Source organism: Ascaphus truei, chromosome 4, assembly GCF_040206685.1.
Source record: "Ascaphus truei isolate aAscTru1 chromosome 4, aAscTru1.hap1, whole genome shotgun sequence".
Taxonomy (NCBI): Eukaryota; Metazoa; Chordata; class Amphibia; order Anura; family Ascaphidae; genus Ascaphus; species Ascaphus truei.
This window is the reverse complement of record NC_134486.1, coordinates 346,574,229-346,599,341: the sequence shown is the minus strand read 5'-3', so window position 1 is coordinate 346,599,341 and position 25,113 is coordinate 346,574,229. Positions and strand designations below refer to the sequence as shown.

Below are 25,113 nucleotides of genomic sequence, written 5' to 3'. Positions count from 1 at the left end.
GCCATCATGGAAATATTACATTTGGGCAAGATGACATCTTTAAACAAACCACCTCTACATCCGTGCCAACTACAGAGGGATGGACAAATAGCCCCAAGAAATCAGAGACCGTTCAAATGGGTACTGAGGCCTCATACGCCCCTCGTGAAAAGTATGTGAACCTTTAGATTCAGTACCTGGTGGCACCCCCTTGAGCAGCAATTACTTCAACTACGCATTTCCTGTAATTGCTGGTCAGTCTCTCACATGAGTTTTGAGGAATTTTCTCCTTACAGAACTGCTTCAACTCACTTTTGTTTCAGCTTCAGATCACGGATGAATGGCCTGATATTCACCCCTAGAATCTTTTGATACAATGCAGACGTCATGGTTGTGTCAATGATGGCAAGCTGTCCAGGCCCTGAGGCAGCAAAGCAGCCCCAAACCATCACACTCCCATCCCCATTCTTGACTGTTGGGATGAGGTACTTCTGTTCGAAAACAGTGTTTTTACCAAAACTAAACATAACGTTTCTCATTGAGGTCAAAAAGTTCTACCTTTAACACATCTGTCCAGAGAACATTGTTCCAGAAGTCTTGTGGATCACCTTTGTGCTCTTTGGCAAACTTCAGATGGCAGCAATGTTCTTGTTAGATGGCAATGATTTCCTCCTGGTTATCCTTCCATTATCACCCTTCTTTTTTAGTCTTTTTATGACGGTTAAGTCATGAACACTCATATTAGTCAAGACTAGAGTGGCCTGGAGATCTTTGGATGTTACTCAAGGGTTCTTTTTGACTTCCTATAGAAGTAGAAAAGGTCGGGTTGAGCACCCCAAAAAATTCGGGCTGTAGGCAGTTTGAAAATTAATAAGTTCTATATTTATTTGGCATAATGCCTAAAGACACATAACAGGTGATAATCCTCTAACGCGTTTCATGCCTTGACGGCACTTGATCAAAGAGTAACTATCTGCTCAGACATCACTTTTAAAAAAAGCACCTGATTGGCTGCAATGGTATTATGTCTCCACCCCTACTCCTACTCCACGCAGCCAATAGAAGTGCATGTTCAAGAAGTACATAAACAATTGATACATATATAATTAAAAAAACAAATAATCATAAAAACATAAAGGTTCAACAATCCTTAGTAATTTGGGTAACCTCGAGGAACCACATCGTTTATCTTTAGACATAAAAAAACACCTGCACAGTAATATCCATATACATGTAACATGCAGTGCTAAACTGAAGTCGCAAAATATTGCAACCCTGCAACAAGATACAATATAGTGATGGTTGAACCAAAATAACAATCTGAACTCACAATACATAAAACACACATAGACTGACGAAACATATCATAAAAGATACAAACATGTACAGTATCTACATGTAACAAATGTATTTTTTATGATAAACGCCATAGTACACTATGCCCTTAGATTTAAGGAAAATTACCCTTATTCTATATATAAAAAACTGTGATGGAGTTAGTAAACAATGTGATACTGAATGTATAAATATCACTCTAATTTAGCCTTATAAAAGGCATATGCCAAAAAATGCTAAGCTGGACCAAAGTCTATCCTTGAATATTCTAATATGAAGAACGCAGAGATAAAACTCCATGCACCTCTCACATATATCCTTTAAATAAAAGGACTTGACTAGAAGATGGAATCATAAATCCGAAATATATTCCTGTCTGATATACATCAATTTACAAAAGGGAAAAAAAACTACTCTCCTATTTGGTATACATGGTCCAGATACCTATGGAAAAATACATATATAAAAAGATATAACAATAATAACCAACATCTTAACAGCATATACGTATGATATAAGCACATAATTCAGTGTGTACCTGATGGTATATATTTACTGTAACATGAAGTAATTACACAGTTATCAGTAAAAATAAAAAAATAAACCTTATATAGCTTCAATATAAGCTCAATGTGCCACATGTATGTTATATAAGATGCTATAAAGCACCTATATACAGATTTTTGACAGGAGGAGTGGAGTGAGAAAAATTTAAGGCACATGCCTCACATATCACACTAGAAAGTGTGTGAGTTCCCAACCTACATTCATGCCTGCCGGGTATAATGTATCCATACTATATATCCAGAACATTTCTCGTTTGTTGAGCATATTCAATCTGTCACCTTGGCGAGGTGGCGCAGGAATATGCTCAACACCCGAGAAAAAGAAGTTCTGGATACCTCCCAAATGACAATTCGTAAAATGTCTAGAGACTGGATGTAGCAGATCCCCCTTTTTAATCAAACGGACATGCTCCATAATCCTCTTTTTTAAGTGTCTGATAGTACGTCCGATGTAATATCTACCACATCCACATCTCAAGACATACATAACATAGCTAGTTTTACAATTCATGAACATTTGTATCTTTCTTTGTCCATTAGGTTTAACACATTAAATTTTCTTCATGGGACAGACATATTTACACATTGTGTAACATTCACAATTATGGAACCCCTTTGGGATACCCCTAATCCCACTGAAACCAGATAGAGAACTGAAAAGGCTTGGAGACAGGAAGGTAGCTAATGACTTACACACATATTCCCAGATAGCTCAAACTCCTACATCCACCACATCATGAATATATATTTATGCCAAAATGAGTGCTAATGAGCGTGGCAAATGTATACAACAGAAGACAGGGGTGCCCAATGTTACATCAAATTGACAAAACATATATGGTAATGAGTATAACTTGGGAGGTTCTGGCAACTTGCTGAATGGACAGGACTCACTGCAGTTCCTTCCCCTCATACAGAGCAAACAGGAAGGGTTCACAGTTTTAGTGTTAGGACCTGCATTTTTGGTTTACCTTGATGTTTGGTATGCAGGCTTACGACGCTTTGGCCAAAGGGTTTAACTAAAAAAACAAGTAATTACTATTATTATTCAAGTATTTAAACTTTATACTCATTACCATATATGTTTTGTCAATTTGATGTAGCATTGGGCACCCCTGTCTTCAGCTAATGACTTAGCCTTCTTGAAAACAAACTTAGGTCCTTCCTGTGTTAAAGATGCCAATCCCCCATCAAATTTCAATATGTCCCAATGTTTGGAAAGGATGGAATGTAATGCACCCGCTTGTCTGCTCTGTTGTGTGATAAAAAGTGGTATATTACTCAACTTTTTATCATGTTTTTTCTTTTTGTTGATACTTTTTGACAAAAGATCTTTTCTGTCCTTCCGTCAAAAATCCAACAAAGCTTTTTCAAGCCGAGGGTCGACGAAATCTATTCATTAATTATTTTGCATGTCTTTCAAAATTCTCCTCCGTAGAGCAGATTCTTTTTAATCTTAAAAGTTGACCTATTGGTATCCCTTGTTTAAGAGATCTCGCATGATTACTTGTGGCCATCAAAAGTGAATTTCTTGAGTTTGACTTCCTGTATAAATTTGTTTGGATGACACCGTTAATATCCACATAAAGCATGAGGTCAAAAAAATAAATATGATGTACATTATGCTCATACGTGAAAATAATATTACAATCATTAAAATTAAGTGAAGTGATAAACTCTTGTAAGGTGCATGCATCCCCATCCCAAATGAATAATAAATCATCTATATATATCGTTTATAGTATTTAATGTGATTTCTAAAGGGATTGTGGTCACTAAAAATAAAGATAGACTCCACAACCCATAAATAAATTTGCATACGAAGGTGCAAAAGAGTGCCCGTAGCTGTACCCATAATTTGAAGATAGAATTGTGAATCAAAACTAAAATAGTTGTGTGCAAGAAGAAACGTGTTAGATTCCACCAAAAAAAGTGCACAGTGCAGATGACAATGTGGAATGATCCAAATAATGTTTGATAGCAATGATGCCTTGTTCGTGTTTGATAATAGAATATAATGATGTCACATCCATCGTAACCCATCGATAGTTAGTGTACCATTTGATGGATCCAATATCTATCAACAAATCATTGGTATCCTTTAGATAAGATGGTAAAGCCCACACCAAGGGCTTTAAAAATTTGTCGATATAACGTGAGACCATGTCCCAAAGATGCAATGCTTGACACAATTGGCCTACCCAGTGGATGTGTCAGCGATTTATGGATCTTTGGGAGATGGTAATAGATGTATATGATGTGGTGGATACAGGAAGTCCAACTCTTTTTTGTTAAGGACATACAGTACTTCCCCCATTTCCAAAAGGGCTCTAAGTTCCTGCTGGAACACCTCATTAGGATCTTTTTTTCAATTTCTTATAGGCATCACTTAATTGTCTCAACGCCCCTAATCTGTAGTCTGCGACTGATTGCACAAACATCGCTCCCCCTTTGTCTGCATTTTTAATAACTATGGATTTATTATTTTTTAGATTCTGGAGTTCTTGTTGTTCATTCCGATTTAGATTTTCTCCTGGGGAAGGACTGAACGTGTAACCCTCCGCTAATATTTTCAAATCTCTTTCTACATTTTTTCAAAAGTAGAAATTAAGTGACCTTTTGAGGCATTGGCAAAAAAAGTGAGCTTAAGAATTCTTGTGTGAGGGATATCCCAGAGGGTACCATGTCATCTCCCCTTTCCATCCCCAACTCCTCCATATCTATCAAGGCACAATGTTCCCTAAAAGTCCATTGTTGGTCACTAGGACCATATACTGGAACATTATCATCCGATAATATCTGTGATACCTGTGGTTGGGTATTCGCATTGATGTCTTCCCCCTGTGGGTTCTTAGCAGAAAATAATTTGTGAAGACACAATTTACATGTGAAACGCTGTAAATCAATAATGGTGTTAAAAAAAAGAAAATCATTGAAAGTAGCAACATTTAACCCCTTGCTAAGTAGGGTCAGCTGGCTTGTGGTGAGGGTTGCGTGGGGTCATCTTGATTGGTTGATCCTCACCTGTGATCTAGCTCACAGCTGGAGTAGGGGTGGAGACATGATACCATTGCTACAATTTAAGAAGTGATGTCTGAGCAGATAGTTACTCTTTGATAAAGTGCTGTCAAGGCACGAAACGTGTTAGAGGATTATCACCTGTTTTGTGTCTTTAGGCATTATGGCAAATAAATAAAGAAATTATTCATTTTCAACCTGCCTGCAGCCCGAATTTTTTGCAGTGCTCAACCCGACCTTTTCTACTTCTCTACTACAACTCTGGGATTGATGCATGCTACAAACGGAATTACAAGCTCTTTGTGAGTATAATTGCGAATTTACAAGCTGTTTCTCTTTTTCTTAAATGAGTAGCCAGTGTGGATGTTACAGCAGGCTGCACAGAGTGGGAGGACAGATCGGAGGGTGAAAGGGAGGTGCTTTACGAAATATAGGTTTGCCAAGCCATATCAGATGAGTAAGTGAACCTCCCCCCATAACCTCCATACTATTGACTCCGTGTGAGCTCAACAGTATATTATACCACACAACACTGGGCTGTGTTATGTGAACAGGTTGGGATCTTAAGAAGTAGTCAGTTTTTCTGTTTTATATTTGATTAGCCTCATTTCAGCTTATGATTACATGCAGGACAAGATTTTGGAAGCACCCCTCTGGGATTCACTTCCCACCCCATTTCTTTGTGACTTCCTAGATGATTTGTCAGTTTGTTCTTGGAGAGATTTTGTTTGGACAACCGCTCCTGGCTAGAGTGACTGATCTCTCTGGCAGTGGAGTGGTGGAGCCCCAAATCCTTAAATGTTTTTTTTAACCTGTTCTAGACTGATGAGCCTCAATAACTGCTTTTCTGAGATCCTTCTAGATTTATTTTGATCGTGGTATGTGTTTCCACACACCTGTATGGTGAAGACCAAACTCACAAAAGTTCTGATCTTTATATAGGATGGGGCCTCCCAAACTCACCCCTGAATATCTATCTAATTATTTAAACACATGATTCTAATTTTTCTCTATAAATTAGCTGATAAAAAACATACCGTGACTCTTAATTACTCATGGTTTAATTCAGCGGTGCACAAACTGTGAGGCGGGAGAATTTCTAGGGGGGCGTGGCAGTAACAGGGGCCCCGCGCTCTTCCCCAAAGCATTTAAATTAAATGCCGGTGAGGCGTGAGACCTCTGTAACTCATTTACCTATTGCCAGCCGGGTCTTCGACGATGCATCACCATGGCAGCGCGGCGTCAAATGACACGTGGGATATGTGATTTTATGCGTCGCCATGGCAACGCTCGTTAAATGATGCGATGGGGTGACGTGACGTCACATGACCCGCAATGTCATTTGATGCCGAGCTGTAGGGAGAGGGGGCGCAAATGCTGCGGCTCCCGGGAAGGCAGTTCGTTTACATTACGAACAGACAAAATTTGGAATTTACCTAGAGACTGTGATAGCAGATAAAGTAGTTAAGTATAAGAAAAGATGCATAATGTTATACATCATGTAATTATAATACAGTATGTGTAGCATGTACAGGTATCTCCTCCTGACACTTCCCAAGTCACAAGATAATGCAGACATGGCAAAATTGAACACAAGACTGTTCTCTATCTCCGAAACCCTGGTGGTATTTTGGAATGATGGACTATTTTCAGTAGTTTTATTCATTCCACAGTTATTTGTCAGTTATATCTACTATGCTTTATTTTGTTTCCATTTGCAGTAGAAGGGTCTCATTAATTTCAGGAAATTGTTTGACACAACAAAGATGATTTAAAAAAATCATATACTGTAAACCTACAGACTACACTATTCCATAATACTCGTTCTTGTGGAAGACACCTTCTACCTCATATGACCGATTAAAGTGAAGATATCTTATGGAATTCCACTGCTTAGTTTACATGTTCCTTAGCCTGTGAGTGTATTAATGGATAATAAATATTTAAAGGACAGATGATAAAGGGTTGTGGTAAACACTTAGAGTATGAGTGACCAGTCAAATAACACATGGTTTAAACAAAGCCTTTTTATTGCAGTGTTGGAAATGAAAGTATATTTCAGTAAATGACACAATTATATACATAAAGTATATATTGACTATCTAACATGTGGATAAATGAACAATAATCAACTTCTGGTAAGTGATAGAAATTATCAAAAGTACTTGAACTAAATTGTAATACTGAAAAAAGAAAAATCGTTAACTTTTCCATCTTGAAGCCAAATACATTGTCAAGGTTATTGTACTGCCAGCCACACATGAAGGAAGGTAAACATGAGTTATAGAAAGTACAGTGATACCTTTAGAGAAACTTAATAATACTAATGTACTTCACATACTGTACAATAGCACATAATTATATACCACAAATGTCTCTACTTCTACCTGTCTCTGACAAAGAATCATACCCTGCTTTAGACAAAGTCAGGGATCCCAGACTTATTGATTAGTTTGACATCATGGCATTTGAACATTTGATTTGTCAGTTTTGCTAAACAAGCAATTGTTAAAATATGATTATTTCTTGTACTGGTACAGTAGTATAATCTTCATTCAATTTTGTTATGTTATTTTAAAAATAACCAGGATGTTGTACAGTGGTAAGGACACTGACTTTGATGTTCTGTAGGTAAATCTAGTTCATTCCCACAGTCAGAATAATCTACTGCAAATTACTTTGGTAACTGCACCAACAATTTAATTGTAAGTCTTTTGGGATAAGTGGCTTTTTGTGCCTATATATTTTATATGCAGTGCTGTATTATTCTTATTATTAAGAAATAATAAATTGGCTAATATATAATCAGCCCTGACTGTAGCTCAAAATTGTTACTTATAATGACTCCCATTTATGGATCATGTACCTACATTGCACCTGTTGATGTCCAGTTCAATTAACAAAGTAATAAGGAGAATATTCCATTCGATGTACAAAAACAATAATTTTTAAGTATATTTTCAGTAAATCAGAGTAACAGCTGAATTGCAATGTAAACAAAGTTTATGACAAATGTATACATATAATTTTTTTTCATAATACCTGAAGTCAAAACCTGTTCTTTTCCCACTTTCAGGTACTCCGGGATCAGGGCACATGTTAGATGCCATTGCCACACCTCCTTGATTTACTAGAGTAAAGATCAAAAGAGAGATTATTTAACCAATGCTGGTATAGTATCGAGAAAAAAAAAATAAGTATGACACTTTACTGTGTGGTGATTTATCGTATACTTTAATAAATAATTAAAGGAAGAATTTCATAAAAATGCATGTAGAGATGTAGGCAATATTATTGAAACCATTGGAAAACTCCCATGTTGAAATACAGTTCTAGCCCTGTGACCTTCTTCAGTGCTGCTGATTCAAAACAATGGCCACTTAGCACGCATGCGCGTTGTGTACGTACTGCTGTAGCATTCCATAGTTTGCAATAATGTTGGCTACATCTCTAAACAAACCAAACGTTAATGCTGAATCCAACTCCACCAAAAAACACCTTTGCTGCTTTTTGTTACCTGTACCAAGTTGTGATTGTTGATTGGGTCATGACTGACAAGCTTAAGAAGTATGTGATTTACTTATTTTCATATTACATAACTATGTTGTAATTACAGTATATAGGCAGACAATTTATTATCAATATGCTTATTAAATTGAAGGGACAATATGATACATACCAATGAATCAGTATGTGATAACTGCACTAGATAACTGCAACTGAAGCAAAGGCAATTTTACAAAGCAGCTTGTGCCTCAATGTAATAAAGTTATGTTGTATATTCAATGTTCATATATATATTTTTTTATTATTATTGTTTAATGGATTTTTAGAATAATACAAAAGGCAACATAAGATCGCCGAAGTGAAAATATACTGTATGAACAGACTTAAAAGAGAATAGTTAAATAAGAATATTAACAATTCACTATTTTATATATGTATGTATGTCTTTATCTGTATAGCACCATTAGTGTACATATTTTATCAATGTGAATATTTACTACTACATTTAAGTAGATCTGTCTGAATTTCCTAATATAGGAAGGGAGGCATATACAGAATATCAATACAATTTGCTGATTTGCAAAGAGAACATGTTTACCATTCACCTCTTAACAGAGCCTTGAGGAGCCATTTGCTGAATTTAAATGGCTTAATCAACAAATCCCTGACCTTTAACGAAAGAACGAACATATGGCTCCCACTTAGTAAGACATTTATAGCCTGCAAATTCAGTTTCAGAAGAAGACTCTGATCTTTCTTGGACACAAGGTTAAAAATATTTGTTCCATATTAGATATCCTAGGAAGGAAGGATGAAACCAAGATCCAATTTGATATCAACAGCTTCCTGGTCGGCACTGCTATAAAAATCATATCGGCCTTTTGAGGAATTGTCAGTTCAATATTTTCATAATAATATTCAAATATTTAATATTTTTATAATTTGGCACACAAACAGTTAATTTGAGTTACAAGTTAAAGCTTAAAAGAAACATGAATGATTTGTATCAGGGTTGTGACAGGGCAATTTCCTAATTTAAATAGGCAGCACACCTAGATGCCTGTCTGTAGATGAGTCCAGCAAGGAGCTGGTAAATTGCAGCTAGAGTCAATTAGCCAGTCTCCACCTGGCTCATCAAGCATGTTTAAAGATGTACTGCACACACTGTCTGAGGTTCTCTTGAGCACATAGGGACTGTGCTGCCCGAGAGAGATCCCTGGGAACCAGATACTGTATTTCAGGGCACAGCAGACCTGGAACCTGCCAGAGGGTGCCCCCCACAGACACCAACTCAGACCCGGAGACTGATGTAAAGAGCCCCTGCTTACAGGTATCTCTTTGGAATTTGGTGTAATGTTAAGAGGCCTAGCCTTCCAGCCCTGCAGGTAGGGACTAGGAAATGTGAGTTAGCCCTTACAAAGGCATAGGCCTGTTTTGTTGATTTTGAATGCTGACATGAAGCTGTAATGTTTAAAACCGAGGACTAAATAAAAGCCAATGTTATTTTCACTCACATACTGTACGTCTCCTTGGTTACATCTCTGCACGTCTCCTACAGGGGTCAAGGACCCAACTTTGATTTCTGTGTTTTTCTAGAAGTTAGGTTATCTTGGGAAAAAACCTGGTCTAGGATTATGGGCAATTCAAATCTAGGTTAATATATATATGACAGTAAAAATAAGAGAACAGCCCTTTTAATGTATCTTGAAAGACATTCCTGAATAGAGTCTAGGTACAAGTTCCCGCCGGAGGTTCTGAGCATTTTCTATATCACCCAGACACATTCATATTACCTGTCACTTATAGGTCAGTTGAATAGTGTCTTAATATTCACAAATATCATTCACCAATATTATTGTTCACCAATTAACTTCTACACTGATTGTGTGGAAGCACCGTTCCACACCACTTTTTGGGTATTAGAGTCTGGGAACGCCTGAGTGTGTGGCCAGGAAAACATGCCATAGGTCTGTCTAAGTTTACAAACTATAAAATATTGTGGGTCTGGTATGATTCACAAGAATAACAAACATATATCTTTAACATTTGTGATCAGCCGAATTAAATGACGCTAAACAAGCCACGATTGTGAGGTTGCAAAAGTCAGATACCTGTTTGTCTCTCAAACTTAGCATCAAAAATATCTTAGCCTGCAGCAAACTCACCCAAATGCAATGAGGTGAGTCACAATATGTTAGGAATTACGGGGATAAAGTTATGAGAATGTTTTGATACCAAGGCATTTTATATGAAATCTAAAGAGAATGCCGTATTTGGGCCCTAATTGAACTTTGCATGCTTTGAAGAGTAACTGCATTTTCAGACACATTTTGCTGCAATAGATTTTTGTGTGTTAATTACATAATTTTCTTAGTAAATGGAGACCAAGGACTCCTAGAAATAAGACTTTTCTTTATTTTTGCTGGTGGAAGCATTTTAAGGCTATATTTGTGACAGATAAAGGGGAGATATTACTAATTTAATGGACCCTGCGTTGGAGAAAAGTAGGTCAGCTAGATAGCTGTGTGTATTAATCCTTGTCGCCTATACAAGTCAAATGTTCACAGGTGTGTCATTCGTGACAAATACGGTATATTGTCAGTTCACCGATTGTTCATGACCCCAAACACAATGGCTCTAAAATCAAGAGACAAAATAGTATTAAGAATTAATATATCGTATTACCTTAGCCCAAAATGTCTGCAAAATAAAAGGGCGGATGGGGAATTAATGCCCTGTGAATCCACTTATACACTATATAAATGCCCTGTGAATCAACTTATACACTATATTAATGCCCTGTGAATCCACTTATAAGTCACTCCTAATGCTTAGCTGCGAGTGTATATTACTTGATCCTGCAAAACCCAGTGACAATAAAGCCCATTGAATTTACATCTGTAAATATTGACTGTCATCTGGAAAGTCTTACAGTCCAGTTCTTATCTTCATCTATATTTCTAAATACAGTATATAAATAATTAAGCTGATGAAAAAAAGCAATGTTCAATAAACAGTCATAACTCTGTCCCAAGCAGATTGTCCAAACCAAAATCCTTCCTCCTTCTCAAAAGAGAGAAAATATATTGCCTAGTCTGCAAATACATAAGAATAACTAGAACTGGGACTTAAGAACCTTTAATTGATCAAAGGAGAGTACTAGTGAACTGTTGCTAAGTAAAAGGGATGTAATATTACAGAAATCCTCTCTCTCACAATTAATACGGTCCAGCTGAGTATCCACAGGTGGAAAGTCGGGGTTAGAAATCTAACTGGGACTATTTGGATGAAGTTATAGGGCATGTTTAGTACACTGCCACATTTTGATAGTATAAAAAAAATATAAAGGATCCCAATAGGTTGAAGTAAATTACCTACATTTCTGTGAAGAAACAATACATACATTAATTGAATAATTTATCATATTGGATCTGCATTGGGACTCCTGGTAGGTTTACTGGTGTCAATTTGGGGTAACATGCCCAGTAGCACTCCAGATAGCACTAGTAAGTATTTAAAATATAATACTTTGGGTTTGGGGTTTGAGCTCACTAAGATTGTGTAGGTCCCATACAATAAAAAAATTAAACATCCTCTTAATATGAACTTTATAATCAAAGGTAACAGAAAATGAGGCATACAGTATATTCAAGGGAAAGTGTTATTATGATTTTTAGTTCAAGGCTAAGATTAGATACATAAAGACAGTCTCATATTTCAGTAACCAAGCAATGTTAATATTTTAATATTAGGAAAATAATTTTGCCTCTATCTTAATCTGCAGTAACTGTCGTTTACATAGTTATACAGTGATTTTTTTGTTTCCTCATACAGTATATACTTGGGGAACATCATATTAATATAAGCTATATTATTTATTTTAAAATAATTTACCAGGAAGTAATACATTGAGAGTTACCTCTCGTTTTCAAGTATGTCCTGGGCACAGAGTAAAACAAATAATACATGGTTACAAATACAGTTACATAAATGAACAGGGTATACTGTACATTATTTACAAGACATTGCGTGCACAGTTAAAGAAAATATACATATAATGGGCGTATGAATCAGTTACAGACCAGATTAAAATGTGAGACAGCCTTAGATTTGAAAGAACTTAAACTGGTGGTGGATGTGAGAGTCTCTGGTAGGTTGTTGCAGTTTTGGGGTGCACGGTAGGAGAAGGAGGAACGTCCGGATACTTTGTTGAGCCTGGGGACCATGAACAGTCTTTTGGAGTCTGATCTCAGGTGATAGGTGCTGCATGTGGTAGGGGTGAGGAGCTTGTTCAGATAGCTGGGTAGCTTGCCCATGAAGAATTTAAAGGCAAGACAGGAAAGGTGAACTTTGCGCCTAGACTCTAGTGATGACCCATCTTTGAGCATTTCGCCGTGATGTGTTTTGTAGTTGCATTGGAGAACAAAACGACAAATTGAATTGTAGAGGGTGTCAAGTTTGCTAAGGTGGGTTTGAGGTGCCGAGCCCTATACTATGTCTCCATAGTCAATAATTGGCATTAGCATCTGCTGTGCGATACGCTTTCTGACCAGGAGACATAGGGAGGATTTGTTCCTCTAAAGTGCCCCTATTTTGGCATAGGTCTTGGTTGTCAGGGTATCAATGTGCATCCCGAATGTTAAGTGGGAGTCAAACCATAAGCTTAGGTATTTAAAACTAGTGACAGGGGTTAGGGTGGTGTTAGCGTTGGTTCTAATCAGGAGCTCAGTCACTGGAAGCTTTAAAAATTTATTCTTGGTCCCAAATACCATTGTTACAGTCTTTTCAGTGTTTAAAAACAGTTTGTTTTGGGAAATCCAGTTTTCGAGTCTCAAAAAGTCACACTGAAGTATGTGTTGAAGGTCAGAGAGGCTATGGCTGTGTGTATATAGGATTGTGTTGTCTGCATACATGTGTATTGAGGCTTCCTTACAAGCTGTGGGAAGATTATTAATGAACACTGAGAAGAGTAGGGGCCCCAGAACAGAGCCTTGCAGGACACCACAGGTGATATCCAGGGGGTTGGAGTTAGAGCCTGAGATGGACACATGTTGGGATCTTCCTGATAGGTAGGACTGAAACCAGTTTAAAGCATGCTTCCCCCTATTCCAGAGCTCTGGAGTTTGTTAAGCAGGATAGCATGATCAACTGTGTCAAAAGCCTTTGCCAAATCTAGGAATACTGCACCAGTGAGTTGTCCCGGTTCCATTCCACACTGGATTTCATTGCAAACTTTTAGCAGGGTAGTTACGGTGGAGTGTTTGGGACGAAACCCAGATTGGAATTGGCTAGGGAAATTTGTCTTGGCATAGAAATTGCTTAATTAAGAGTGGACACATTTTCCCATGACTTTGGATAGAATTGGGAGAAGTGAGATTGGCCTGTAGTTTGAGACAGTGTTTTTGTCCCCACTTTTGAAGATTGGGACAACTCTGGCAGTTTTCCAGGTCTTAGGGATATGGCCTGCAGACAGGATAGAGTTGACTATGGACGCAATTGGTTTGGCAATGGCTGGGGCACCAAGTCGTAGGAACCTAGATTGTAGTAAGTCAGGTCCACATTGGCTGCTTAGTTTTAGTTTGAGGAGCGCTTGTATAATCTCCTCTTCAGATACTGGGCCAAATTGAAAATTGTGGGCAGTGTTGGGAGGGGGTGGAACTATAGGGGTACTCCCAGGATGAGATTCAGGTTTGTGGTTTGGGCTGCGTTTCGCTAATAAGTTAGTGGCACACCCCACAAAGTAACCATTGAATGCATTTGCAATGTCAGTGGGGTTTGTCAGAGTAATATCCCCCATTTAGTGATATTACTTGGTTGTTGATGGTTAGGAGGCTGGAATATATTGTTGATAACCTTCCAGAAGTTAGCTGGGTTTGATGTATTTTGGTGGAGATTGTCAGAGTAATATTGTGCTTTTGCATGCCTTGTTTGCCTTGTGCACCTGTTCCGCAGGCATCTGTAGTGATTGAGTTCCTTTGAAGTGCCAGTTACTTTGTAGCTTTTCCACAAGGTATCCCTGAGGTCACCCATATAAACTGATTCTGCGCTCGACTATTTCCAATCCGAGTTCTTAAAACTCTGCGATACCCATGCTCCACTACGCAAAATAAGGGTACGGGGGGCCCACCTTCCATGGGTTACACCTGACCTTATAGCACTCTACCAGTTCAGGGATGCCTTGTGGAAAAGCTACAAAGTAACTGGCACTACCAAGGATCTCAATCACTACAGATGCCTGCGGAACGTGTGCACAAGGCAAACAAGGCATGCAAAAGCAGAATATTACTCTGACAATCTCCTCCAGAATACATCAAACCCAGCTAATTTCTGGAAGGTTATCAACAATATATTCCAGCCTCCTAACCATCAACAACCAAGTAATATCACTAAGGGGGATATTACTCTGACAAACCCCACTGACATTGCAAATGCATTCAATGATTACTTTGTGGGGTGTGCCACTAACTTATTAGCGAAACGCAGCACAAACCCCAAACCTGAATCTCATCTTGGGAGTACCCCTATAGTCCCACCCCCTCCCAACACTGCCCACAATTTTCAATTTAGCCCAGTATCTGAAGAGGAGATTACACAAGCGCTCCTCAAACTAAAACTAAGCAGCCAATGTGGACCCGACTTACTACAATCTAGGTTCCTACGACTTGGTGCCCCAGCCATTGCCAAACCAATTGCGTCCATAGTCAACTCTATCCTGTCTGCAGGCCATATCCCTAAGACCTGGAAAACTGCCAGAGTTGTCCCAATCTTCAAAAGTGGGGACAAAAACACTGTCTCAAACTACAGGCCAATCTCACTTCTCCCAATTCTATCCAAAGTCATGGGAAAATGTGTCCACTCCCAATTAAGCGAGTTCTACACCAAGACAAATTTCCCTAGCCAATTCCAGTCTGGGTTTCGTCCCAAACACTCCACCGTAACTACCCTGCTAAAAGTTTGCAATGAAATCCAGTGTGGAATGGAACGGGGACAACTCACTGGTGCAGTATTCCTAGATTTTGCAAAGGCTTTTGACACAGTTGATCATGCTATCCTGCTTAACAAACTCCAGAGCTCTGGAATAGGGAAACATGCTTTAAACTGGTTTCAGTCCAACCTATCAGGAAGATCCCAACATGTGTCCATCTCAGGCTCTAACTCCAACCCCCTGGATATCACCTGTGGTGTCCCGCAAGGCTCTGTTCTGGGGCCCCTACTCTTCTCAGTGTTCATTAATGATCTTCCCACAGCTTGTAAGGAAGCCTCAATACACATGTATGCAGATGACACAATCCTGTATGCACACAGCCATAGCCTCTCTGACCTTCAACACATACTTCAGTCTGACTTTTTGAGACTCGAAAACTGGATTTCCCAAAACAAACTGTTTTTAAACACTGACAAGACGGTAACAATGGTATTTGGGACCAAGACTAAATTTGTAAAGCTTCCAGTGACTGAGCTCCTGATTAGAACCAACGCTAAAACCACCCTAACACCTGTCACTAGTTTTAAATACCTGGGCTTATGGTTTGACTCCCACTTAACATTCGGGATGCACATTGATACCCTGACAACCAAGACCTATGCCAAACTAGGGGTACTTTACAGGAACAAATCCTCCCTAAGTCTCCTGGTCAGAAAGCGTATTGCACAGCAGATGCTAATGCCAATTATTGACTATGGAGACATAGTATATGGCTCGGCTCCTCAAACCCACCTTAGCAAACTTGACACCCTCTACAATTCAATTTGTCTTTTTGTTCTCCAATGCAACTACAACACACATCACTGCGAAATGCTCAAAGAACTAGATTGGTCATCACTAGAGTCTAGGCGCAAAGTTCACCTTTCCTGTCTCACCCTCAAATACTTTCTGGGCAAGCTACCCAGCTACCTGAACAAGCTCCTCACCCCTACCACATGCAGTACCTATCACCTGAGATCAGACTCCAAAAGACTATTCATGGTCCCAAGACTCAACAAAGTATCCGGACGTTCCTCCTTCTCCTTCCGTGCACCCCAAAACTGGAACAACCTACCAGAGACTCTCATATCCACCACCAGCTTAAGTTCTTTCAAATCTAAGGCTGTCTCACACTTTAATCTGGTCTGTAACTGTTTCATACGCTCATAATATATATTTTCTTTAACTGTGCATGCAATGTCTTGTATATAAATGTATACCTTGTTCATTTATGTAACTGTATTTGTAACCATGTATTATTTGTTTTACTCTGTGCCCAGGACATACTTGAAAACGAGAGGTAACTCTCAATGTATTACTTCCTGGTAAAATATTTTATAAATAAATAAATAAATAATATTTGGAGGGGAACTTCGCATTTAACGGCAGCTGGATATCTGAAGAATCCACTATCAAGATCCGAAGAAAAGAAACTTCGTACCAGGGGAACCCAGAGGAAAGAAAGAAAAGAAACCTTGAAGTGACAGCATTTACACAAGGCCGTGTAAGTGTTTTTGTTATCACAGACTCTATTGTCGCCACGTTCATTAGCTCGGGAATTCACATTCCCGAGCTAAACAATTCGTTACCATTTAGTATACGTCAACCTGTGCTCCCCCTTTTTCTCTTTTGTCTCCATATTGTCTAAGGATCCTGGATAGATCCTTCTTGGGGTTGTTTGAGTCATAGGAAGAGACCGAGAAGCAGATGGGAAACCTTGTAGGATTTATAAGGTTGTATTGTTCTAAAAAGAACAAGTGATTCTCCCTACATATCCCAGTTGTTGGGTAGCGCCCGGGTATCTCTCTTTGCAACCATACAAATATAGTAACATTTATATTCGGTGGGGGGCATCGAGGTGCGACCTACGATCTATTAACCTACCAGCTTTTGATTCCACATTACGCTCCTCCGTCTCCTCTCAGCCCTGCTCCAGACCCTGACAACCTGGTCAGGAACTACAACTCTGCCTTGTCCTCCTCTCTTGATCTACATGCCCCGCTTTCTCTCTGCCGCCCTCGCCCTTCTAACCCTAGACCCTGGCTAAATTCCCGCACGCGCATGCTGCGTTCCTGCACTCACCTCTGGAGGAAATCTCATACTCTCGCAGACTTACTTCACTACAAATTTATGCAATCCTGTACAACTCTGCCCTCTCTCAAGCTAAACAAATCGACTTTTCTTCACTAATCAACACGCACAAATCTAATCCACGTCAACTCTTCTCTGTCATTGACTCTCTACTCAAACCACCCTCAGCTGCCTCTTCTTCTTCCTCCATCTCACCTCAGGAATTTGCTAACTATTTTAAGGAAAAGGTGGAATCCATACTTCAGAACATGCCATCTGTTTCCTCCTCCCATCCAACACCGCTTCCTAACTCTCTACCACTTGCCCTCTTGACCCCATCTCCTAAAACCTCTTGCTCCTACTATAATCCCTACAGTCACACATATTTTTAACTCCTCCATCTACTCTTGTACTTTTCCCTCCTCCTTCAAGCATTCAACAGTTCTACCATTACTCAAAAACAGCAAGTTTGACCCTACCTGTCTTTCTAACTACTGACCTGTCTCCCTCCTGCCTTTTGCCTCTAAACTCCTTGAACGTCTTGTATTCTCTCGCTTGCTCGACTTTCTCAACACCTATTCTCTCCTAGACCCTCTACAATCATGCTTCCACACTGCTCACTCCACTGAAACAGCCCTCACTAAAATAACTAATGACCTCCATGCTGCCAAAGACAGAGGTCATTATACTCTGCTCATATTACTCAACCTCTCTGCAACATTTGACACCATGGACCACCCTCTTCTCCTTCACATTCTCCATATTCTTCGTATTCGTAACAAAGCTTTATCCTGGATCTCCTCTTCCATCGTACTTTCAGTGTCTCTTCTTCTAACACCTCCTCCTCTTTCGATCTCTGTGGGGGGTACACCAGGGCTCTGTCCTGGGACCTCTTCTCTTTTCTCTGTACATACTTTCTCTAGGTCACCTAATCACATCTCTTGGGTATAAATATCACCTTTATGACACACAAATTTACTTTTCAACCCGACCTTACACCTGCTGTACAGACCAAAGTTTCCGTAATGTCTCTCTGCTATTTCATCCTGGATGGCCCTCTGCCGACTTAAATTTAACATGGCAAAAACAGAGCTCCTCATACTTCCTCCCAAACCTGGCCCTACTACCTCCTTCCTTCTTTACTGTTGGAAGTACTATCATTCACCCAGTCGTCCAAGCACGTTGCCTAGGTGTCACACTCGATTCCACTCTCACATTCTCCTCTCACATTCAAAATGTTTCTAAAACCTGATGCTTTTTCCTCCGCAATATTACAAAGATATGCCCTTTCCTCTGTTGCTCGACTGCTAAAACTCTGACTGAGGCCCTCATTCTCTCCCGTCTCGATTACTGCAACCTCCTGCTGTCCGGCCTTCCTGCCTCTCACTTGTCTCCCCTACAATCTATCCTAAACAATGCTGCCAGAATCACTGTACTCTTTCCTAAATCTGTCTCAACATCTCCCCTGTTGAAATCACTCTCCTGGCTTCCTAACAAATCCCGCACCTCACACTCAATTCTCCTCCTCATTTTTAAAGCTTTACATTCTTCTACCCCTCCTTACATCTCAGCCCTAATTTCTCGCTATGCACCATCTCGACTCTTGCGTTCTGCTCAAGGATGTATTCTCTCTACCCCCTTTGTATCTATAGCCCTTTCCTGCCTTAACCCTTTGTCACTGACTACCCCACACCTCTGGAATGCCCTTCCCCTCAATACCCGACTAGCATCCTCTCTACCCACCCTTAAGACACAGCTTAAGACACACTTGCTTAATGAAGCATATGAGTTGAGTAGCACCGTGGATAATACTATACACATGATACATAAAGCTTGGCCCCCTGCAGATGCACTTACCAGAATGCCCTCCTACTGTCTCTGTACATTCATCCTACCTACCAATTATATTGTAACCTCCTCAGAGCAGGGACTCCTCTTACTAAATGTTACTTTTATGTCTGAAGCACTTATTCCCATGACCTGTTATTTGTATTTGTTATTTATATGATTGTCACGTGTATTGCTACTGTGATGTGCTATGTATTTTGATGGCACTATATAAATACATCCATTCATCATCATCATCAGCAGCATCATCACCATCACCTCTATCTAAATTATACTACCACAGTATCTATAGTTTCTCTGAAATTGAAATGAAGACATGTACAGTACACATCATTAGTCTCCTGCTTACCGAAACTTTAAACAATACCTTATTAAATAAAGCCTTTGTGCATTATCACCAAACTGTAATTTACTGTAATCTAAATAAACAATTTCATATTTGAAAATACTTTTTAGTCATCTGAAGATTTTCGGGAATGGGTTACATTTAAATATATGGGATATTATATTGGACGCAATGAATGGAATAAGGAGTGGGTTACATTGCATTTGGATTTGAAAGCACGCTAGTTCCACCTATAATTTCTGTAAAGTATTGCAACCAAAGCTAAACCGTAATTTTTCCCATTGCGACACACTCGCGATTCAGCTGCAAGCAGCTGACAAAGTATCGGGATATAAGACACAATCCGCAAGACTCCACCTAAAGTAAATAACGAAGATTCTGTATGTTATTTATTTTTTTCAACTTCATCTACCATGTAACTATTATCCAAATGGAATTCTCTGTATTATGAGTGCTTTGTTCATATAGGCATAGTTTTATGAGGTAGGTATTTTTATAAACATTTGAATGCATTTGTATTCAGGTTGGCACCAAACGTGTACTGTTTGAATCAAATATTTGTTTAAAATGATGGAGATTGTGGTTCAGTTCTTCACCAGTCCAGTCCAGATCCAGTCCTATTTCTGATCCTTTTTAATCACACATACTGTACATCAATAATGTAGTTTAGCCACATTTATATGTGGTTGTGTATACTGCTAAATCAGCGCAATGTAATTAAATGTTTTCAATTAGATGAGGATTGATGGCATTTTCTTCAAACAAATAAATGAATGGAGAAAGAATACCCTGAAACTTTATTTCTTTATCCGCTCAGAAACAACATCACAAGCAAGTTAATGGCACTGTACTAAGACAAGAGGTCTGAAATAAGGATTCTGAAGTTGTAACCATCTGGAATCAGCTTTCTCCATTGACATTAGAGCACTATGCCATACATGTATATAGAGAGAAACCTGCATATAGTAGATACTGCAGATGCTACCCTGCTCAAACATATATAGAGGGAGAAGAGAACCAAACAGTGAAGGGAGGGTGGTGCTCACAGGGAATGGGGTATTGACAAATTGGAGAGAGAAAGAATCCCTATATTGTGGCACTTCGAGAAAAATCACCCTAGTTAAAACTTAATATTTATTAGATAATTTAAAATTAAACTGTTTGGAAAAACCACAGGTGCAGGACAAAAATCTAAATAAAACAAATTAAAAGAACGGAGAGGTGTGGTGAAAGTACTACTAAAGCAGTATTTTATATATACCTTCTTATTAAACTTAATTTAACCCTTTAATTGTGTATGGGTAGCCTGTCTGTATCCTGAGTGAGTAGGTGTAGTTAAGATACTGTTATATTTCAGATCCCTTATAACCAATCGTGTAAAAGATGTAGATTGGATAGGATGTATTACACACAATCTCAGTGGAACATGTCACTGGTGAAGAGGTATTAGTGTAAGGTTAAGCTTGGCTAAATATAGTTGGTTGCTGATGTAGAGCAACCATACATATAGCCCTGGCTGCCTAATAGTATCAGTATATGCAACCTCTAACAGAACAAGCTTGTACAAGTATGGTGATAGAGAAGGCTAACCCTAAGGTCTGAGTGCTCTTGCTGCCCACGGACGCATCGGGGCCCCCGATGAAGCCAGTTATGGTGAAACGTATGTAGGGTACGACTGACGTCACATCACGTGACGTCGGCTCATCTGAGAGGTGTGGGCCTGTATACCGCCTGAGTGCTTCGCAGACTGCGTCCGTGGGCAGCAAGAGCACTCAGACCTTAGGGTTAGCCTTCTCTATCACCATACTTGTACAAGCTTGTCCTGTTAGAGGTTGGATATACTGATACTATTAGGCAGCCAGGGCAGTGGTTGGATTCTGCCGGTTTGCACCGGTTCGTGAGAACCGGTGCCTAAAATTTTCTCCGTTCTTAGAACCGGCTGCCTTCCCTCCTTCCCCCCTCATTTTTCCTGCTGCTGCTGCTGCTGCTGATGTTTAGATCCCATGCAGAGAAGCACTCAGCCTCCTCTCTGCCTGTAATACCTTCACGGCGCCACTCAGGTAGGGGGAAGGGGGAGGGGGGTCAGAGTATGCCCAGTTAAACAAGCTGGCATCACTCCAATAAGAAGTTGAAGGAGAGTACTTGCCTGCCGCTGCTGGCTGCTCCAAAACTGTCTCACTACCGGGTAAGTTACATAGTTACAAGTGTTGCAGGCAGCTGCTCAGTTGAACTGGCACACAGCCCCCCCTCTCCCCCTCCGCACACTGTTTTAGCTATGAGAGAAAAACATAAAATGTATCAAATTTGTACTTGCACTGCTTGCAAGTTGCACTTTGGAAAATGCATTGCACTGGGTCCCACTGGCCTCTCTGCTCCCCTACCGTGGTCTCTCTGCTCCACTACCCTGGTCTCTCTGCTCCCCCCTGTCTCTCTGCTCCCCACCCTGATTTTTCTGCTCTCCCCCCTGATTTCTCTGCTATCCCCCCTCCCATGGTTTCTCTGCTCTCCCCTTGTTTCTCTGCTCCCCCTCATCCCCTGGTTTCTCTGCTCCCCCCCCCTCCTCTGGTTTCTCTGCTCCCCCCTCTTCTGGTTTCTCTGCTCCCCCCCCCCTCTTCTGGTTTCTCTGCTCCCCCCCTCCCCCTGTCTCTCTGCTCCCCCCTCCCCTGTCTCTCTGCTCTCCCCCCTGTCTCTCTGCTCTCCCCTTATTTCTCTGCTCCCCTCTGATTTCTCTGCTCCCCCCCTCCCCTGGTTTCTCTGCTCTCCCCTGGTTTCTCTGCTTCCCCCCTCCTCTGGTTTCTCTGCCCCCCCCTCCTCTGGTTTCTCTGCCCCCCCTCTTCTGGTTTCTCTGCTCCCCCCTCTTCTGGTTTCTCTGCTTCCCCCCCTCCCCTGGTTTCTCTGCTCCCCCCCTCCCCTGGTTTCTCTGCTCCCCCCCCTGATTTCTCTGCTCTCCCCCCTGATTTCTCTGCTCTCCCCGACTCTCTGCTCTCCCCCTGTCTCTCTGCTCTCCCCCCCGTCTCTCTGCTCTCCCCCCCATGTCTCTCTGCTCTCCCCCCTGTCTCACTACTCTCCCCGTCTCTCTGCTCCCCCCCTGTCTCTCTGCTTCCCCCCATCTTTCTGCTCCCCCCTGTCTTTCTGCTCTCCCCCCCTGTCTCTCTGCTCTCCCCCCCTGTCTCACTGGTCCCCCCCTGTCTCTCTGCTCTCCCCCCCCTGTCTCTCTGCTCTCCCGCCTGGCTCTCTGCTCTCCCCCCTGGCTCTCTGCTCTCCCCCCCCTGTCTCTCTGCTCTCCCCCCTTGTTTCTCTGCTCTCCCCCAGGGTTTCTCTGCTCTTCCCCCCCTACCCTGGTTTCTCTGCTTTCCCCCCTACCCTGGTTTCTCTGCTCTCCCCCCTGGTTTCTCTGCTCTCCCCCCTACCCTGGTTTCTCTGCTCTCCCCCCTACCCTGGTTTCTTTGCTCTCCCCCCCTACCCTGGTTTCTTTGCTCTCCCCCCCTACCCTGGTTTCTCTGCTCCCCATCTCTCTTTCCCCCCCATGTCTCTCTTCCCCCCCCATCTCTCTTCCCCCCACATGTCTCTCTTTCCCCCTGTGTCTCTCTTTCCCCCCGTCTCTCTTCCCCCCCCCGATCTCTCTTTCCCCCCCCCCAGTCTCTCTTTCTCCCCCGTATCTCTTCCCCCCCCTGTCTCTCTTTCCCCCGTCTCTCTTCCCCCGGTCTCTCTTCCCCCGGTCTCTCTTTCCCCCCCCCCGGTCTCTCTTTCTCCCCCGTCTCTCTTTATCCCCCCGTCTCTCTTCCCCCCCCCTGTCTCTTTCCCCCGTCTCTCTTCCCCCTGTCTCTCTTCCCCCCGTCTCTCTTCCCCCTGTCTCTCTTTCACCCCGTCTCTTTTTCACCCCCTCTTTCACCCACCCGTCTCTCTTTCCTCCACCCCCGTATCTTTTTCCCCCACCCTGTCTCTCGTCCCCCTCCATTTCTCTTCTCCCCCCCCCTGTCTCTCTTCCCCCCCCCTCTGTCTGTCTCCCCCCCCCCTGGTTAGAGTGAACCTGTTGCTAAAAAATTTGAATCCCACCACTGAGCCAGGGCTATATGTATGGTTGCTCTACATCAGCAACCAACTATATTTAGCCAAGCTTAACCTTACACTAATACCTCTTCACCAGTGACATGTTCCACTGAGATTGTGTGTAATACATCCTATCCAATCTACATCTTTTACACGATTGGTTATAAGGGATCTGAGATATAACAGTATCTTAACTACACCTACTCACTCAAGATACAGACAGGCTACCCATACACGATTAAAGGATTAAATTAAGTTTAATAAGAAGGTATATATAAAATACTGCTTTAGTAGTACTTTCACCACACCTCTCCGTTCTTTTAATTTGTTTTATTTAGCTTTATGTCCTGCACCTGTAGTTTTTCCAAACAGTTTTATTTTAAATTATCTAATAAATACAGTATTAAGTTTTAACTAGGGTGATTTTTCTCGAAGTGCCACAATATAGGGATTCTTTCTCTCTCCAATTTGTCACTATGCCATACACTTGAAATATTGTCATGTTCCGGAGACATCTCCATAATTACGTTTATAAAGTCTAACTGAAAGATAGTGTCGAATCTAGAACAGAAAAGAAAATGAGTGGAATGACGATCATCCTCAAACCTCAACTAATGGGAAAAGAAAATTAATAATGATGGAGGCAATCAGACCATAAACAAATATTCCTTTTCTTTTTACTCTTTATAAATGACATAATATACAGTAAATGTAGACATTTTACTTAACTAAAAATGAAAAAATATATAGGCACTGCAACATAAAAAGAAATCAAAAAATATCAAAATAGGCTTATAGGCTTCTTAAAAGACTACATAATTCTCAAATATATGCTTTCTGCACATTAAGTAGTAACTTCTTATACTAAAATAGAAATATAATATGCAGTACATTGACTTATTTAATGTTCTGTACTATATACTGTAGCTTTAAAGTGTCCACAGTATATGTTTTCCAAATAAACATGAAAATTATTCTGATGCTGTTAATCATTAACAATTGATCATGTCGTATTTTGATTTAAGTTTCTGAGAATAAGAAATGTAATAGTGCATCTCTACTCTTTCCTGCAATCATATATCCATAATTGCAGTCTGCTGAGCTCTTTGGGAAATACATGTGCTAGCTAAAGTTAAGAAACACACAACTTTAAGACCTAAGCTGCTTTTATTCCTGGGTCAGGCACAGAGTATAAGTGTCACCTTCCTTATGCTGATCTGAAAATAATTTATTTGAAGCTTCAAGGGACTACCTCTCTGAAAGAGAAGTTATTTCATTTTCAACCAGAGTTTACATTAGGTAGGATTAAATTCTATATTGAACATAGATTGCAAATTTGCTGGCACATTTTAGCTGTCAGCTTTTTTATCCTTATTAAGACTTTTTTTAACCAAAAAAAAAAAATGTAATCTTGTTTCACTTAAACAAGT

The 25,113-nt window shown here is 40.5% G+C and overlaps 1 protein-coding gene across 1 annotated transcript in view; it reads right to left on the bottom strand.

Moving 5' to 3' along the window:
• The window catches only part of CSMD1 (CUB and Sushi multiple domains 1), a 2,556,145-nt gene that overhangs the window by 974,020 nt on the left and 1,557,012 nt on the right, over positions 1–25,113 (bottom strand). Inside the window, exon 8 of the mRNA XM_075598211.1 lies at positions 7,941–8,028. Within this exon, the coding sequence (XP_075454326.1) occupies positions 7,941–8,028 (88 nt within the window). The remainder of the gene's footprint in view (positions 1–7,940; positions 8,029–25,113) is intronic.